General features: G+C 41.0%; 1 protein-coding gene across 2 annotated transcripts in view; it reads right to left on the bottom strand.

Annotated features, from left to right (window-relative positions):
* Positions 1-17769, bottom strand: part of LOC137261075 (SCO-spondin-like) — a 58706-nt gene extending 40937 nt beyond the window's left edge. The window contains exons 1-14 of one of the 2 annotated variants that reach the window (XM_067798742.1): positions 17405-17769; positions 16906-16977; positions 11616-11700; positions 10638-11213; positions 9724-9990; positions 9095-9343; positions 8281-8541; positions 7811-8059; positions 7244-7441; positions 4544-4726; positions 3625-3816; positions 2041-2235; positions 1347-1538; positions 426-620 (exon numbers count right to left, since the gene is read on the bottom strand). In XM_067798742.1, coding sequence (XP_067654843.1) covers positions 426-620; positions 1347-1538; positions 2041-2235; positions 3625-3816; positions 4544-4726; positions 7244-7441; positions 7811-8059; positions 8281-8541; positions 9095-9343; positions 9724-9990; positions 10638-11213; positions 11616-11694 — 2836 coding nt within the window. In that variant the 5' untranslated portion in view covers positions 11695-11700; positions 16906-16977; positions 17405-17769. The remainder of the gene's footprint in view (positions 1-425; positions 621-1346; positions 1539-2040; positions 2236-3624; positions 3817-4543; positions 4727-7243; positions 7442-7810; positions 8060-8280; positions 8542-9094; positions 9344-9723; positions 9991-10637; positions 11214-11615; positions 11701-16905; positions 16978-17404) is intronic. The other variant, XM_067798743.1, reaches the window with a different exon arrangement.
* Positions 17770-19582: the final 1813 nt, after the last annotated feature.

The raw sequence follows: 19582 nt of genomic DNA, 5'->3' as shown, positions 1-19582 counted from the left end.
TGAAAAATATAGAACGTCAAAGTAAGAGTGAGTTGGTGAGTTTAGTTTTAAGCAGTATTAGCAACATTCCAACAATATCACGGCGGGGGACACCAGAAATGGGCACCACACATTGTACCCATGTGGGGATTCGAACCCTTGTCTATGGCGCAAGCAGCAAACACTTCAACCACTAAGTTACCCGGCCTTCCCTTCCAAATAAGAGACCAACCAACTGGTTGGACACATAGGGACAAATCATCCAAAGTACGAAAATTCTATTCCTTTATAGAAACAGGAGCGTCAAAACACTTTCCACATCCATAAGATATCGCTGCTGACAGCGACTGTACAACTCTGACTATTTCGTGAGTATGTATTTGTTTCGCAGTGTAGAATAAACAGTAAGACATGAAATACTTTGACATGCAAACTACAGTACTCACGTGGGCAGCCGCCAACGACGCAGTTTACAAGTGTGAGTTCTTCAAAAGCCCCGGTACAGTTTCTACCACCATCGGATGGGACAGGGCTGTTACAAAACCTCCTTCGCCTGACTTGCCTCGTAGAAACAGCGCCACATGTGGGACTGCATGGTGTGACGTTTTCCCATTGTGTCCATGCACTGAATCCACCATCGACTGTAATAATGACAATATTGGTTTATAGAGCGCCAATTTAAGGAATGAGAAAGGAAGGAGTGGTCAATAGATTAAGCTATACTTGGAAATATAGAGGAACATATTTCAAAATGTAATAATGACCAAATGACGTCTAACATTAAAAGTTCATGTTTTTGAAGTAATGTTAGCGTTTTCCGAACACCTGGTGTCATGCCCGAATTCCAGTGGTCCATACACATTCTATCGCATTTTTTTCAACCTTACCACACAATGAATCTGTTTCTTAGAATAGTCAAGGCTCCGCGATGATTATTATTTGAACTTGAGTATTTATACATATTTCTTCAAAATGTCTTCTTCCCAGAGAGATACTGCAATGTAACAAATTAAGTTTTTGTTTTGTTGTATGATGCAATTACCAACAATGCAGTAGGACAACCGTGTACATACACAATGTCACACGTTTGCCGTTTTGTATGTTTTGTTGTTGTTTACCGCTGCACTCAACACTATTCCAGCTCTATGGCGACGGTTTGTAAATAATCGAGTCTGGATCAGACAATAATGCGATTAACAATCGCAGCATCGATCTCCGGATTTGGGATAAGGTTACATCTGTCAGCGAGCCTGACCACCTGATCCCGTCAGTCGCCTTTTAGGACATGCATGGGTTGCGGGAAATCAATTGTAACCCGTATCTTCACAGAGCGAACATTTGTCCTCTAACAATGGTCAACAACGTACTTGGGCAACGAGGGAGACCACAGTTTACTACAAGAAATTCTTCGTAAGCGCCAGTGCAGTTTCTTCCTCCGTTCTGGACAGGTGGGTTAGTACAGGTCCTCCTCCTGTTGATTGTAGCGGTTTCACTGGCTCCACATGTTCTGGAACACACGATCGGGCTCCACGCAGTCCAGGCAGTAAATCCTCCGTCAACTGTGGTTGAAAAAGAATTCTGGGTAACGCTAGTTTTCTGCAATTACACTCTTCATTACTTAAAAGAGAACTGCCTCGTGTACTGTTTAGTTTAGATAGAGAGTGAATGTCTATAAAAAGTTATAATGCATGCGTAGTGTTCAGTACGGGTTATGCACAACGGTAATATTTTGTAAATACGGATGGATATATAATACATTCTTATGTAAAAATGCATCGTTTAACGGGTTTAGTTTTGAATATATATATAAATGAAAGCAAGCGTATTAATGGCATGCATTTGACTGCATGCTTACGGCAGACGCAATGAAATGGTGGTATTACATACCACAGGAAATTATGACATAGATCAAATAAGCCATGGTGGAAGCACATGCAGGAATGTGTAAAAATGGAAAATAATAAGCATAAAACAGAACAGTTAATTCAACAGTCATTCGTAAGTTATATGAAAATAACAAGATTTGTATTACAGGCAAACCCATGTGAATTGATCACTCACTCGGACAAAGGGGAAGACTAGTACATGGTAGGTTTCCAGTTTCTTGCAGTGGTTCAGTGCAATCTCTCCCACCATCTGTTGGTGGAGGGTTAGTGCATTGCCGCTGACGAACAGAAAATCCGAAGATACCCACACCACATGTATCTGTACACGCAGGGGGGGACCACTGACCCCAAGGAGATACCCCACCATCAACTGGGCAGTGGGTAAGAAGAAACGCAAATATTAGAGGTTAAAGCGACGAAAACACATACATGTCAGAAGCTTCACCTGGATGGATCCTAGCAAATTGAAACTGTATTAGAATTATAAGCTGAGACACTGCAGCTGAGAAAAGCATTTAGCTGATAATGCATAATTCAGTCAATAATAAGACATTTATCCATGATAAATGCATGTCAAGTGCATGAAGTCACTAAAGGGCAAAGTTAACTACAATATGAGTTCAGAGTTTTGTATTGCATGTTCCGAAATACAGCTTTCCAGTGCTCCTGAAGATGATGGCTTTTACCAATTCTTCATGAACAACAAAAAAGAAGTTTCAACAAGAATACCTACTGTGACCTCATATAGAAACGTATGCGTTTCATTGTATGTTATTAAGCTAAATTAAGCTAAATTAAGCTGGATGTCTGTAAGCTAAATTTAGATATTGGATGAATCGCCTTGTAGGATGCTTTTAATGTTGACACGGCATATTGTAAAGTGATTATGGTGTTAATATCGTGTGCAAATAAGGCATAGAGTTAGCCCCATTGACTGCTGAATTGAAAGATTAGATCTTTATGCGCATAGGACACAACCTGTGGCCCATTGTTACTTCCGTCATACTGAAACGTGTCAGGCTATTAGAGAGGGAGGGAGTGAGATCATTGTGAGCATTTGATAGTCTGGGTTAATTACTCTAATTACACCGTAAATGTACTTGAGACTGAATGAATAAATGAATGAATGGATGAATGAACGAATGTCCAGATGAGTTTGAAGATCATCAAAACATCATTGTTATGTAATGATATAATGAAGTAACAGAATACTCATCAGACATACAAATACACATATACATAGAATATGGGAACATTTCCAATATATACAGGTTATCAACGGTCATGTATTGGTTTGATTATTACCACAAGTGATTCAGGATATCCTCCAGGTTAAACAAATACTTTGAGAATTCTATAATAATAAAATGTCACGTTATTTCATCAATATCATCGTTATTGGACCAAAGAATGTTATTGGACCAAAGAATGCAAACATGTCATGCTCTTCCCTCATCTCTATGTCGGCACACATCTGAACATCAAGATTATGGATCTGAGTTGAAAACAATATATCTATCTGAACGTACATATCCATAGTTTAGGATCAATAGCAAAGACACATTGTACATTCTTTTGATATTTTGCTTCACCAGTTTTGTATAACTGATATAATTTAAGGAAAACACCATATTTGCCGACGAAAAACATTTCAAGCACAAAACTTTCTTGGTAAGCTTTAGTTTCATATGATCATGACCTGTCCGGGAATAATCTTGACATTGTCCAAACTGAATTCGGAGTTTATAATCGGCCTTACCTGGACATGCAGGGAGAAGGCAGTTTACAGTCCTGACCTCCACATACGGGCCTGTGCAGTTTCTGCCGCCTCCAGATGGCGGAGGGTTGGTGCAGGTCCTTGTTCTGGTGCTCACTTTGGTTGCTGCTGTGTTGCAAGTCACGTTACATGGAGGGTCGGTCCACTGAGTCCACTGTGTGAACCCGCCATCAACTGCAAAGGAGAATACAGGGTGCTCTAACGAAATGGTCAGTGGCTGCCTGCCTGTCATCTTCTCGTTATTACCGTGGTAACATCATTGTTTCCAAGATCACTGATCACAAGTTAGCATCGACCTGACGAGTGGCAATGAATAGCCCAGAAACGTTGTGAAAACAACAAAGAAGAAGTTGTCATCCACAACATTTTGTCGTATATCACTGATCACTCTATACTACGGAGATCTGCCTGCAAGAACAGCGTTGTGGAAAATGATGAAAGGACAAGATTTTGAATAGGCTAAATATGTCTTTGTACTGGACGCTAGCAGCACGGCAACATCATGTTTCCAACACCTTTGCCACTTTATACTTATATATGTAATAACAGGATTATGGGAACTGATGTTAATGAGTTTGGATCGTTCAAAGATACACACTATCACTAAAAATGATAAGATTATGTATGAGTATGGTGTCAGTATAATGGATACAGGTCTGTTGAACTGCATTCACCTTTACTGGTGCAGAAAGCTTTACAACCGACCTTTTCAAGGGGCCCTATTACTGACTCTCAAAACCTACAATATATATCTTGGAGTATAGCATTTTTGATGGTATTGTAGCGCTTTGAGCATGCGAAGATATAGGGGTATATAAACATCCATTATTATCGTTATACCTATATTATGCAACAGAGATATTAGGAACACTACAAATGAGGCGGTGCAATAGAATCCTACCAGCGCACGATGGTAGCGTGCATATTGAAAATCTCGTCTGAAGACTTTCACCCAAACACCGCCTTCCACCGTTAGTAGGTTCGACACAGCCTCTCTCCCTCTGTTGTATTCCTCTCACACCCACACCGCATGTGGCGAGGCAAGTTTCAGTCCAAGCCCCCCATGTCAGCCATACCCCATCAGCTAAAATAAAACAAGGTAGCGTGTTGACAGTGAATTATGAAAAAAAATGTCAGCTTGAGAGGGCTTGATATCCAATTTTATAGCTAAAATGGACAGAAATATCATTAAAACGACCACACGTTATCAGAAATGAGAGGACTACTGTAACTTGATAATGCCCGCACAATGCTTGACGACGGGCCATTATCAAGGCCGTTGTTACGGGACGTCATAAGTAGCTCAGCTGTTGAAGTTCAATCACCTTCGGCTCGTTTAAACTTGAGTTCATTACTGACCATATACCTGGCTCACATTCGTCACATGTACCTGTGTCATTATGCATAACAATTGTAGCAATGAAAATATCGACTTGAAGTCTAACGTTGTTGATCACTGAAAACAAGGGCGGCTGGTAGTGTGAGCAAAGGTCAAGGTCGAATGTCGTCACTCTCAATAGTGACGTCATTTGTGTTGCTCTATGACGTACCTATATTTGTAAAAAGTGTGTCAGTGACCTCCGTCGTTTTGTTGTTGGCAGTAAATGCTTCTAAATCGATGCCGCTGTCTTTATTCTTATTTTATCGAAAATTCTATTCATTTTAGCTATAATAACGGTAATGCTATTTTTCAGGGCATTATCATTTGCAGAAGCCCGAGGTCTTTTCAATGCCCTGAAAAATAGCGTTACCCTTATATTATTACACGCCGCGGAAGATACTGCAGTGTAACATTTGTATGGCAATATTACACCAGTGTAATCCTGCTAGATGCATGACGTCATAACGCTTTAGGTTATGACGTCACAATGCTACTGCCGCTGTAGGAATGGTACTAGACCTTGCTGGACTCTCGGAAAGGAGAGAGTCATCACACTGTAGGTAATTTCGCCGCAGTTTCTATAAAATTATGATGGCGAGTAATAAACAGGATACTAAACTCGTTTCCGTGAAATAGCATTTCTATTAAACTCGTGACTTATTTTCGCTCGTGTGATACCAAATCATTAACTCGTTCAATAACAATGGAATTACTATGGAGCATCAATAGCATGTATAAAACATCATTTCAATTATTCTATGGTTCTGGTGATGGTAGCTCAAACTGAAGGGCAATCATATGTAAAAATTCGACACAGCATTTCAATCCAAATGCATTATTCTGAAATAAGGTTTTCCATTAATATTCATAAACCCTCCCTGCTAACATAATACCCCTTTATGTCAGCAAACGTTAAACACCCCCGTGCGGACACATAACCGTACAGCGTAAATTAGAAAGGTCAGTGAATTCGTTGATCGTCTCCGCACACAACCAACCACTGGTTTACCTGATGCGTGTCTTCACTTGCCTTTGCGTTCTTTAACTCACCCCACGAACACACTATTTATTCACATTATTTATGAATAATTCAATTGAGTTGAGTTTTACACCGCACTCAGCAACATTCTAGGTATAAGACGGCGGACTCTCAATAATTGAGTCTGAACTAGAAATTCCAGTGATCAGCAGCATGAGCATCGATCTGCGCACTTGGGAACCGATGACCTGTGTCAACCGAGTCAGCGAGCCTGACCACCCGATCCCGTTAGTCGCCTCTTACGACAATCATAGTATTTACGAATACAATGAAGATCTGTTATATCAGAAAGTGTTGGTGAGTTGAACACCTCGCTCTATCTTTTTATGTTTATTGTGTGTTAGAGTAGTGCCATTCTAGAAACGGGTTTCATACATAATACCCATGTGGGAAATCGAAACCGGGATTTCAAGCGAACGCTTTAACCCCCAGACAACCCCGTCGCCACTGTTAAATTGTACGCGTGTTGCCGTTGTCTTCAATCGTTTTTAGTTAAACAATGATAATATAACCGCTTGGAAATAAAGAAAAAAAGTTAGGAAAGATCTGTACACACACGTGAGTGAGTTTAGTTTTACGCCGCACTCAGCAATATTCCAGCTATATCGTGACGGTCTGTAAATAATCGAGTCTGGACCAGGCAATCCAGCGATCAACAACATGAACATTGATCTGCGCAATTGGGAACCGATGGACTGTGTCAACCAAGTCAGCAAGCCTGACCACCCGATCCCGTTAGTCGCCTCTTCCGACAAGCATGGGATGCTGAAGGCCTTTTCTACCCCGGGACCTTCACGGATCACACACACGTTATGGTATAGTCGAGCAAATACTGCGTGTTAATTCAGAGACAGATGTGCAGCGATATTCGACTGACGCCCTACAGCAGTACTCGTACCTCCACTACCACATGGTGTACTATAATTGTCACTGATGTGGATTCCTTGAGTGCAGTCTGATATCACATATGGACTCACAAGTATGTGAAAAGGGATACTTTATCCACATCTTTGCAATGGCAAGTGAATGTGTACGGCGTTCTGTCCATTTAGCAATATTCAAGCAATATCGGGTCGGGAGAAACCGGAAATAGACTTCCCACATAGTATCCGTATGGGGATTCAACGACCCCAGATGTAATGAACACATATAGAAAAGTGTTTAGATGTGCGACAACTTACTTGGACAATTGCTCAAGCCACAGTTCACTATTCTAGTTTCGGTGGCGGATCCAACACAAGGAGCTCCACCACCTGAAGGAACCGGGGAGTCACAGCGTCGAGTTCGTGTTTCGTTCCTTGTAGCCCCACTACCACACGTCACCTGACACGACCCTGTCCATTGGCTCCACTGGGAAAATCCTCCATCAACTCTCGTTGCTATACAAGAAACAGCGAACTTAATTAACGGTCGAAGTCATATCCAAATCATGATATTAAGTACCACTCAGCTGAAGTTAAGGACAATGTGATATATATTACTACGGTTCATCTGTTAATATTAGTATGCGCACAGGTGTCTTCACTGGTAAACGCCACCATGAGCAATATTACAGCTGGAAGTGAGTATTGATTATGCAATCCAGTGATCAACAGCATGAGTATCGATCGACGTAATTTTGATAACATGTTTCAACCAAGTCAGGGAGTCTGACTGCAATCACCCGATTGCGTTACTCGCCTTTTACGACAAGTACGTGTTACTGAAGACCAATTCTAAGCCGGATCTACACAGGTATGTGTACATACCTCTCACTGTCAGAAATCCTCTTGACTCTACGCCATTAACGACATAGACATACTCTCCAGCGTCACCTGATTGAATGTTATTTACAGTGAGGCGTCTGACAAGACCTGTGTCCGGTGTGATGACATACTTGGAACCACTGGTAAGCGGAACACCGTTTCTAAACCACGATCCACCCATAAATCCAGGCGATACGGTCACCTCAAAGCTTTGGCTTTCCCCAACATTCCTCGTAAAATTATTTAGTGGTCCTGAAACAAATAAATATCGGAATACAAAGTGGCTTGCGAACATACATAAAGATGTCTTGATTCTAGTCAGTGTCAGCTGAAACATTTAGTGTTGAGGTCTGTTAACGTTAATTCATTCCTGAACATGATTTGGACATTTTTGTTAAAACGAACCTCGCTGACAGATTGAGTCAAGTCTCTTGTGTCCTTACTAAAATTGTTGCAAATTTACGGATACTTACCTACAACCGTGAGAATTCCCTGTGTGCTAGATCCACCAACACTGTAAACGTATTGACCAGCATCGACGTTCTGAGCGTTGGGTATGCTCAGTGACTGTAGAGCACCCACTGTATTTCTAGCATACCGGTTATTGTTTGTCACGTCAGTTCCATCCTTTGTCCAAACACCGTTAGTGACACCAGCAGGACTGACAAATGCTGCAAACTGTGGATTTGCTCCAGCAAGGACAGTTATATTTCTCAAGTCAGAGGTAATAACAGCTGAAACAAACACGACACGATGACGTCAACTTAGTGAAGACCTCAAACAATCCTGTGAAAGTACAGTACTGTGAAAGGTGCACGCCATGGTATTTTTGTTGTTGTTTCTTTGTTGTTTAACGCCAAACTCAGCAATATTCCATTATATTGTGGTGGACTGTATATAACCGAATCTGGACCTGACAATCCAGTGGTCATCATTATGGGTATTTGTTACGCTATGGGGACCCCGTTGGTTGCCTGTTACGACAAGCATGGGTCGCTGAAGACCCATTCTAACCTGAGTCTTCACAGACTCATCATGTGAATGGACGTCCAGTCAACAAAATGTGACCATACATGCAAATAATTACATAACTACTTGTCTCAATCCAATGTAATATAATTTTATCGATCAGCTAAAAGCAGTTGATTATTATCTGAACCATTTGCAAAAAGAGGAAAAACAACAAACTAAAAAAAACAAAAACATAAACAAACAACAAGCAAGAAATACAAACAAACAAACAAAGACCCGTACAATTCACCCTGAATCATGAACAAAGAAACATACCTGGGATTGTCAGATAACCGTCCGTTGTGACTCCGTTCAGGCTAAAGGTATATCGTCCTTGATCACTGCTCTGAAGATTATTCACAACCAGAGTCCGTCCAGTAGCTGTCCTCGTGATGGTATATTTCGCAGAACTAGTCAAAGGCACACCATCTTTCAACCAGAAACCGTCAGCTGACTCGGTTGGGCTGACCTGGGTGGTGAAAGGGGCTGTTTGGCTAACGGTTCTTGTCAGATTAGTTAAAGGGGCTGCAATGTAAAATGTTTAGTTCATAAAACACAGAGCATTGTATTATATAGCGATGGATCTTTCATACAATTAAACAGTATGTAGTGAGCGAGAGAATAACTCTTTCCAGTTATACGCCGAGTTTAGCCATATTCCAGCAATAACAAGGCAAGGGAGGCCAGAAATAGGTTTCATACACTGTGCCCATTGAAGAATCGAACCCGAGTCTTCGGTGTGACAAGCACGCACTTTAGCCACTTGACTACGCCACCACCCAAACAGTATTTCAAAGTTTGTTGTAAGAGAATATGTGTTTAAAATCTGTTACCAAATGATCACATGCTATTAAACACACGTCCAACGTTCAAATGGCATTCAAAGAATGTGCATTTAAACTTACTAAAGACAGTTAACATGGCTTGAGGATTGAGGCTTCCGGTCGAATATGAATACGTCCCTCCATCACCGAGTGTTACGCCAGGTACTGTCAATGTCCTCTCAAAACCGTTGCTAGTTTTTACGAATCTGTTATCATTTGTCAGGTCGGCTCGTGAAGGTGTTAATCTTATCCAAGAACCGCTTGTTGGCTGTCGGTTGAAGCCTACCGTGAATGACGCCGTACCACCAACCAAGAGGGTTACGCCATCAGGGCGTCTGACGACAGAAACTGCAACACATATTACAGGTGAGTGAGTGAGTTCAAATTTTACTTCGCATCGGCAAATTCGCAGCCATATCGCGATGAGAACAAGTTATTACGACTCAAGTAAATCAAAGGACAGATAAACAGTAAGTGTCACAATAAAGTAGAGCGAATTATTTTCAGTTACTAAAATAGTCTACCCAACACATGCATCTCTTTGAACATTTAATCAAAACAAATGAGAGAGTGCGTTAAGTTTTACGCCGCACTCAGCTATATTCCAGCTATATGGCGGCGCTCTGTAAATAATCGAGTCTGGACCAGACAATCCAGCGATCAATAGCATGAGCTTCAATCCGTGCAGTTGGGATCTAATCACGTGTCAGCCAAGTCAGTTGGCCTGACCACCCGATCCCGTTAGTCGCCTTTCACGACAAGCATGGGTTACTGAAGATCAATTCTAACCCGGATCTTCACGGGTCCATACAAATGAAACGTTCCACACATATAGACTATCGTCATCAAACACGGTTGTCGATGAGCTGTTGATTGAGCAAATGTTTTAGTCAACTTTGTCTTGTTTACTCTGTTATATTTGGGGCCATATGGCCGAAATACACAATAAACTCTTGATTCGTTTTGTGAGTCAGATTAAAGTTTAAAATACTTGCCAATTTCATTGCACAAGCTTTGAACAATGGCTTGGACAGTGGCGGCTAAATTGTCGAAGTTTTCGATTTGTATTGCTGTGGAATTATCCGAGGCAATGTCAATCAACTCTTGCTCGTAACGCTGCTTGTACGGTGAAGTTGGGAAGTTAAGCAAAGGATTAACGCCAACCGCAAAGACTCTTATCCCAGAGCTTTTGGCCTCTGCTGCTGCTGCCCTCGTATCATCAGGATAGTTTGACAACCCATCGGTCATCACAATCATGATATGTGGGTTTCCAGAAAGGTCCGAGTCTAAAAGAGCTCTTGCTCTTCTTATACCAAGATGTGTGAATGTCCCTGAACTGGGATGCCTAACCGCCCGTATTGCGCTTTCTAGTGAGGTGATGTCCGAAGACGCATTGATGACAGCAGACACATTATTGCTGTATACGACCACTCCAACACGTGTAAGGCTGTTGGCTGTAATGCTTTGATTAACAAACGTTATCAGTGCACCCCTAACTTGTTCGAAATTGGCGGTGTTGATGCTCTCTGATCCATCCACGACAAAGTAAGCTGTGTACGCTCCGGAACAGCCTGTCGATAAAAGATATCAGTGAGGAGCAATATGTACGAATAGGAAGAATACACGGAAAGACAACAGTGTAACTCAATCGAAAGCATCCCCATCTCCCTGACATATACTCGACAGAAAAAAACCCCTAACAACCCCGCCCCCCTTCCCCCCACCAAAAAAACAACAACGAAAACAAAACAAAACAAAAACAAAACAAAACAAAAAAAACACACAAAAAAACCAACCAAGCAAAAAAAACCCAACAAAAACAAACAAAACAAACAACCCCCCCCCAAAAAAAAAACAAAACAAAAACAAAACAAAACCAAAAACCCAAAAAACCCGCATAATGAAATCTCTTAAAAGTATGTCTAATATTTACAAACTTGATAAAAAACGTTTTTAGCTGTCAGTATATTTACCTGTGGTCTGTTGTGCGGAATAGTTGATACAGACCAAGACCACTAACGTTGTGGCTAACGTCCAGGTTGTGAGCCTCATGATTACCTGGCACACAAAACACAGTAAGGGTCTTTGTAAAAAGTCATACTTAAATATGGACATGAAATAATAGGGGTTCAGTGAAGTGTGTTGTGTGTTTGGGCCGACTGGATTATTATACATAATGATGAAAGCTTCCAAAGCGTATATCGAAGGTTACACGGATATGTTCCGTTTCTTTACAACTACAGAATGGTTTCTCGGTGATGCTGTGTGACTTGTGTGGGCGAATGAGTGAGCGGGGGTTAGTCTTGCGGCGCTTTTATCAATATCACTGCTGGGGACACCAGAAATGGGCCTGAAACTAGGGCACTGATTTAACCTAGATGTTACAGCGTTCCTTCTTCATACCGACAATCCGGGTTCGATTCCCGAAGTGTACAATGCGTGAAGTCCATTTATGGTGTTAAACGCCTTAATGTTGCTGTAATATTGCTAAACGCGTGGTAAAAGTAAACACATTTGCTTACACACGTCAATACTGTGCTGAGATGATCTCTAACCTGGAGCGACCATGCAGGTAATCACTGGATTGTCAGGACCAGACTTGAAATTTTTACAGACCGCCGCGATATAGGTGGAATATTGCTGAGTGCGACAAACCAGCAATCACCCGACATGATTAGCTACGTAAACATGTCTTGCACCTTCATTATACCACTGAGGGGCTACCTTCATGAAAGACCGAAAATCCATGTGTTGTGAACATAAAGATGTAAACATATGATAATCAATTCTTCTCCATTTGTCAAATCAACTTTCAGTACGATACAGTTTGTTTATCAACCGTAACAATAATTGAGTAAGTAAGTGAGTGAGTTTCCTTTTACGTCGCACCTAGCTATATTCCAGCTATATGGCGGCGGTCTGTAAATAATCGAGTCTGGACCAGACAATCCAGTGATCAACAACATGAGCATCGACCTGCGCAATTGGAAACCGATGACATGTGTCAACCAAGTTAGCACGCCTGACCATCCGATCCCGTTAGTCGCGTCTTACCACAGGCATAGTCGCCTTTTATGGCAAGCATGGGTGGCTGAAGGCCTATTCTACCCCGGGACAACAATAATTGAATCATTAGACGTCTGTGGTATTAGCAACGTAAATGGATTTCCCGTACGTATTTATGGAAAGTTGTCATTAACACCAGGTGTTCGGCACATATTAACTTATCCTGCCCTAACAGAAGCATCTGTCACGAAGACAAGTAAATAGAAATCTAATTCTGAACTCGGAAACGCATTAAGCAACTCAAAATAGGAACCTGAATTAATCGTGTCACCGATTCGTCAGATCTCAAATCATGGTCATCAAGGGCGGTGGGATAGTCCAGTTGGTAAAGTGTTCGCTCGTCAAGGGGAATGCCCTGGTTTGATTCCCTTAATGGGTACGCTGTGGGAAGCCCATTTCGGACGTCCTGCCGCCATATTGCGGGAATATTGCAAAACGTGGCGTAAAAAAACAACTCACTCACTATATGCCATCCACATGTCATAAAAAAATCAAAGGTCACCATAGAGAACAAACGGTGTTTTTTAAGGATGAATACATACACCCACAATTCTGCAGACATGCTGTTTTTTTATAGTAGAATGCATTCACCTCAAAACCGTTATACGAAACAAGGAACGCAAATGAAAACCTTAGCCTACGTTTATAACTGCTTGGTCGGCGAGGTGGTAAGACTGCACTGAAAGCTGTCAGTCTAATGTCATCAGTAGTCCTAGTTGTCCAAGGGCACAGTATACTCCACGTAATGATCACGCGGCTTGAGAACTCTGTATACATTAACCGGTTCTCGTCTATGAGTGAACTTCAATAAAATAAAAAGGCATTGACAGTTGGAGAAACCAAGACTATAAAAGCCAGTTGAAATAGCTTAGCGATTCATATGCCTTGACTGACAATCACTCAGCGTACCTACCAGGAAGTCCTGGCAAAAATTAAACATTCATCGTACTGGCACTGATAACTACACACATGACGACGTGAGTGCTGGAAAAGCTTTTTTATTACTTTTCGTATTAATATAATATAATATAATATTCTAAAAAATTGGAAAGCATATAATTATGGAGTTAATATTGTTTCTTTGAAATATATTAAAATCTATGACCACGGATTAAGGGGATGCTTTATGTAATTGTCGGATATCCTATTTTATCAGCATGTCAGCAATGGGGCAATTCTAGGTCACGCTGAAGACGCAGGTTCGATTCCCCATATGGGTACAATATGTGAAGCTCATTTCTGGTATCTACCTGCTCTGATATTGCTTGAGTATTGCTGAATCCGACTTAAAAAGCATATTCCCTCAATCGCTCACACCACCTCACTATTGAAATACATATAACTGGATTAATAAGACGGTGGTATCGAACCGTAGCCAAAGCGTCACGAGTGAGTAATTCTGAACACCGCTCCCGACGAGCAACAAATCCAGATTGTCAAGAATCCTGTACTAAAGATGGGTATATTTATAGACATAGTGTTAAGATTAGATAGCTTGAGGCCTTCTCGGGTATGCACTGATTGATACCAAAGACACACAATCAGCGATGCAGCAAGAAGTAGAGACTTTGTGATAGATAAACGAACGCGTGTATTACATTTGTAATTACAACCGGGCATGTACTGATTAAGTTTTAATACCGTTGTAACGCATTGTCTTATACATTTGTCTGATTTTTAGCTATTTCCGAGACCGTGTCAACTGAAAATATACACAATCGCACACGATGATATTGACACGCGTAAGTTCCTTGCAACTGATTTAAATCCGTTCACTGGAGCAGTGACTGTCTTTACCTTGGTCAAGTGTGCAATCGAATTCTTTTCGAAGGTCTAAAGCACCCACATGTTTGCATGTTTGTCATTGTAGGTTACCATATCAACCAATTCATAATTCATATCTCTTGACAGCTGGTGTGCTTTAAGTCAGAACTACTGCAGGTGTTAATGAGTTTGTCTTTACGTCGCTTTGAGCAATATTCCAGCAATATTCCAGCAACATTCCAGCAATATCACACTAACTACGGGCTTGTACCAAGGTCAGGAATAGAACCGAGACGAGCGAACCTGTCAATCACTAGGCCACCAGGACAGCCAACTACTCCATGTGTGAAAACATGGCCTTGTTGTGGAACAAAATATACATATTGTCTGGACCAGAGAGTCTAGTGGGTGATATGGGTCTCTGAATTTAATCACGGTGACCACCATCAACCATGTTGGCGAGTATGTCAATACGTGAATGAATGAGTGTAGATTTACGCTGCACTCAGCAATCTTCTAGCTATGTGTCCGCGGTCTGTACGTTTTCGAGTCTGGACCAGACAATCCAGTGATCAGCAGCCTGAGCATCGATCTACACAACTGGAACACGATGACATGTCTCAACCAAGTCAGCAAGCCTGACCAGATCCCGTTAGTCACCTCTTATGACAAGCATAGGTACTGAAGATCAATTCTAACCACGATCTTCATGGATGCCAGTCACTAAGAACCCCGTTTGTCGCATAGTACCAAGCCTGGGCTGCGGAAGACCAATGGGCCAATGATACAGACATGGACCAACTATACAGTAAAATAGTAGCTCTTTACGATCCCAATAAAATCGTCGGAAAACCCAAATATGACATATGTTGCAAATGAATGGCGAATTTCAGTTATCATTGTTATTTCCTCAAAATACCTAACTTATTTTCTCTGTACAAGAACATCGACAGCCAGAAACGACGTAAAACGGGTTATCGGGGGAGTCTTTGGTGTATACATTTCATATCATTCTGCACCCGTGAATATCCGGCTTACAACTGATCGTCAATAACCCATGTGTGTCGTAAGAGACGAGTAACGGGATCGGGTGGTCAGTCTCGATAACTTGCTTGATACATCTCATTGTATCCCAATTGCGTAGATCGATGCACATGCTCTTTGTCACTGGATTGTCTGGTCTAGACATCATTATTTTCAAACCGCCACAACATCGCAGTAATATTGCTAAGTGCGGTGTAAAACTAAATTCACTCGCGAATAACATGATGAGGTATAATCGAGAGTGTTCTTTTTGTAAAGATATTGAAAAGCGTCATTTGACTCTTGAAAAGGATATTTGATCAGGGTTACATTATCCAAGGTCTTTATGAAGCCTACAAGGTAGACATGGCCAGGAAACGTCTACGTTTAAATCACCAGGGGCATAAATGTCTTACTTTTATCTTGCGCCATGTATTCTCATGTTTAAGAGACTTTGCTAATGTGACTGCTACTGACGGGGTGACATACACACAGTTTTCGCGAATACCTGCAACCATCTTTCCTAGACAGTGATTCACAAACACATGCTTTTGACATAGGCAGACTCGTACAGTGAAGATTTTCATGATTATGTAACTGATATTGTCGATTTCACTGACAACCATGATGATTGAATACACAACAACAACTTACAAAGGTAAAACAACATTCGATCCACGGCCACTTTCCTTGATTTATTTGACTCTTATGTGATATAGTTAATGTGGAGCTACATCGCTACATCGATACCGGCATTTGAAATTAATCTGTCTTAATGAGAAAACAAGCCAAGTATGTCACGGCTCAACACGCGAATGTGTAAAACGACAGTTCAGTTATATGACGGGTGTTCACTCCACTCTCCGCTCACATACATAAAGCCATTTACATTCACGCCTAAACAAAAATAGATCCCCCGTTTATCAACAATGGCGGAGAAGAACATGTACCGGTATTTCTAGTCATAGTACATGCTGAGACACCCGCCTTGCGAATCGTGCCCAAACCGGCTTCGGGTGGGGTCATTGAATAAAGCAGTTACCGCCGAGCACTGCCTTTGACGCTTTAAGTATGTTAAAGATGCAATTGTAGGAAGCATTTTCAAACACATAACGAAGGTACCATATTAATTCCATGCCATGTCAGTGTAAATATTAAATTAAATGTCAGTTTCGGCCCGATGTGTAGGCTTGTCGGGGTACGGTAAAACTAATGTCATGTTTCACGTTCATTTATCAAATGGATTTGCGATATAAAGATATAAAGATATAAAGATATAAAGATATAAAGATATAAAGATATCTAATCACACATACATTACAGCATGTCTGGTACAACTAGACTCATGTTCATATAGCTATAACATAAGGACACGTAATCTGGAAGAGGTAAGATAAAACGTGTTATTACCTTACAAAGCTACACTATCTTCTAACAGCATTCTTCAGAACGAAAATCCGAAAGATTCCAGACGGCTCACGACTGAAATTGAACACAGAGTCTTAAATAGGTACTGCCCACACGGATCGCCAGCATGCGACTAAAGCGTGTGACCGATCATGAAGTAGTACCCATTTCGACACACACCGGTGACCCTTCCAGCAGCAACCATCTTACATCATGTCAACAGCAGTGAGAAGCTCATGAAGATGAGGCTGTTCAATACTGATGCACGTGCTCACAGACGCGTGAACGGCTCCTGAAGTAAGGCAGTGGGGCAAGGGTGTCTGTCAGTAATGAAACACACCCTTTGTCCAATTTTAGGTCACTAATATCACCAAGAAGATAGACTGATTTCACTGAATTCATCCCAAACCTTCTTGATTACATAAACACATTATTAATATCTCCCTGTAAAAGATATGTAGATAGAAAGATATGTCTAGAAAACATAATAATAAATAATTACCTTTCTTAATTAAATCCAGCGATCATGAACAAGCAGGCATCCTAAAGACGTGAAACATTTTAAAATGGGGAAACAGTTACGAAACTCTCCGAAGAATTAGTGTGGAGTGTCCTCTGTGGTGCACTGGGCGAGGTGACTCCCTTTCCTGTGTTATTATAATTACCAACCTCCACACAAAATACCCGTCGCTCGACAGGGGCTCCCCGGTTACCCTTCACGCTTAACGCAGAGTAGGAATTGGGGTGGCTGCGAAAGGATTGTCGCTTCAATATTGCAACCAGTTGGATGAACATTTATGGACGGCTATAAATACATTGCACTTCTTGAAATGCGTACAGGCACCAGTCAGGCCTGAGACCCGGTATGAATGGACAAGGGCGCGCCATTTTGTGATTTTATTTGACAATATTGCTCAGGCATTTGAAATTTACATAAAGGATTGATCACTGATAGTAATGCTACAGGCGTGTTTTTTTTCTTCGAAAACCGGTTTTGGATTGGGTAAGCAGAAAGGCGTATGCTTGAGTGTACCCTCCCACACAGGCGAAGCGAGGCCACATGCGTTCTGTATTTCATCGACTGCAGACTCATAAAGTAATTTATGTATAATGATATGTACATATGAAAACAAACATGTTAGGTAAGTATTGCGTTTTGTACTGATAGACGAAGTTAAGCGGTTTGCTCCAGGGCATTGGTGTATATACGTATCAACTGATTTGTGAGTGTATGTTATTTATCACCCTGACGTTTTAGCATTGTGAGTCACACGGGCGTCGAGACAAAGATTCTTTGGTTGGTATGGTCAGTGGTGCAAAGTTCAATATATTTTAATACATGGCATATGTAACGATATCACGAAGTATTTAGTAATGTTTTTAACATGACTTAGTGCGTGTTCTGTTGTCATAACGTGGGATAACAACAAATGATGATTCGTCTTGATTCCAAACAGCTTCAACACTCGGAGGGATCTTTTCAAAAATATATAGGATACCTTGAAACATTTTTTGAAAAGACAGTATTCTTCAAATCCTATTAGGATATATTGTCACTTCAGATAATATGAGTTTGGTTGCAATTACCTGGACTGGCACGTGTAACGCGAAGACAATGTATCATACGCATAAGACAAAGTATCTATATGCGTAATATGAAACTAACTGAAATGGGAAATGTTACTTCGATGATACCTCCTGACAAAGTGCGATACAATGAAATGCTTTGTACCACGCATCTGTGACGTCATCTGTTATCATGACGTGACAGTAATCAGCATCACCATTCCACCTCACAATGAAGCTGGTTAACTGTACCATTGTCACACAAGCACTTTTTGAAGCCTTTTACAAACTCAAAACATGGCAGAATATTTTTGAATTAGAACCGAATTTCACCCCCATGAGTTTATGCGGGCTACATAATTAAGACTATCAGAAGCTTGTCATCAGTCCCAGACACCAATCGGGTCAGATCCTCGAAGCCGGGATCAGTTGGTCCGTCAAAATATTCAGAGGCCAATGTCAAGACTTCTTGTAGTCAGAGGTAAAGCCTCATAATTACAAAGTACATTTACTATCAAACAGACAGTTCTTGAGGTCGGTATCAGAGTAGATTTAGTTAACACGGAAAAGATTTTATGAGTGTTTTCTTAGCCCATCATTTAACAAATACTTATATATATATATATATATATACACTAAAAACAACCGGCCACTCAGACCCCGTGGTTGTAGGCAGAGATATTGAAGCTGATCTTTGCATACATTAGTATTCGTAAACCACGAAAGTGTCATTCAAAATATTTATGTAAGCGTCCGATACGCTTTCATAACATCTATAAACATTCCCTGTCAAACGTGGAAACATGTCAATATATGCTAGAAAATAACAATGTGTTTTATAACATGTGTGGTCAATCACATTACACAGTTCAGCTCCCACGTGAAGAACAAAATAAAAGCTATGTAAATTCTTTTGGGGAGAAATCACGATATACAAATATCCTACATATAAATGTACACAAATGAAGGTCATTGATCTTATATCGTTTTGGAAAAAATTAATAACCGTGACTTGTAGGATGGCAGTGACCTTTCATGCGACAAGGCTGGCAAAAGGTCTTTATAATCGTGTGTGCCTCACAGAATCTGGGCGTATCCGAATAGGTATTTAATG

Source organism: Haliotis asinina, chromosome 14 (assembly GCF_037392515.1).
Source record: "Haliotis asinina isolate JCU_RB_2024 chromosome 14, JCU_Hal_asi_v2, whole genome shotgun sequence".
Classification (NCBI taxonomy): domain Eukaryota; kingdom Metazoa; phylum Mollusca; class Gastropoda; order Lepetellida; family Haliotidae; genus Haliotis; species Haliotis asinina.
Note: the sequence above shows the minus strand (reverse complement) of the source record. Positions and strands in the feature narration are given on the sequence as shown.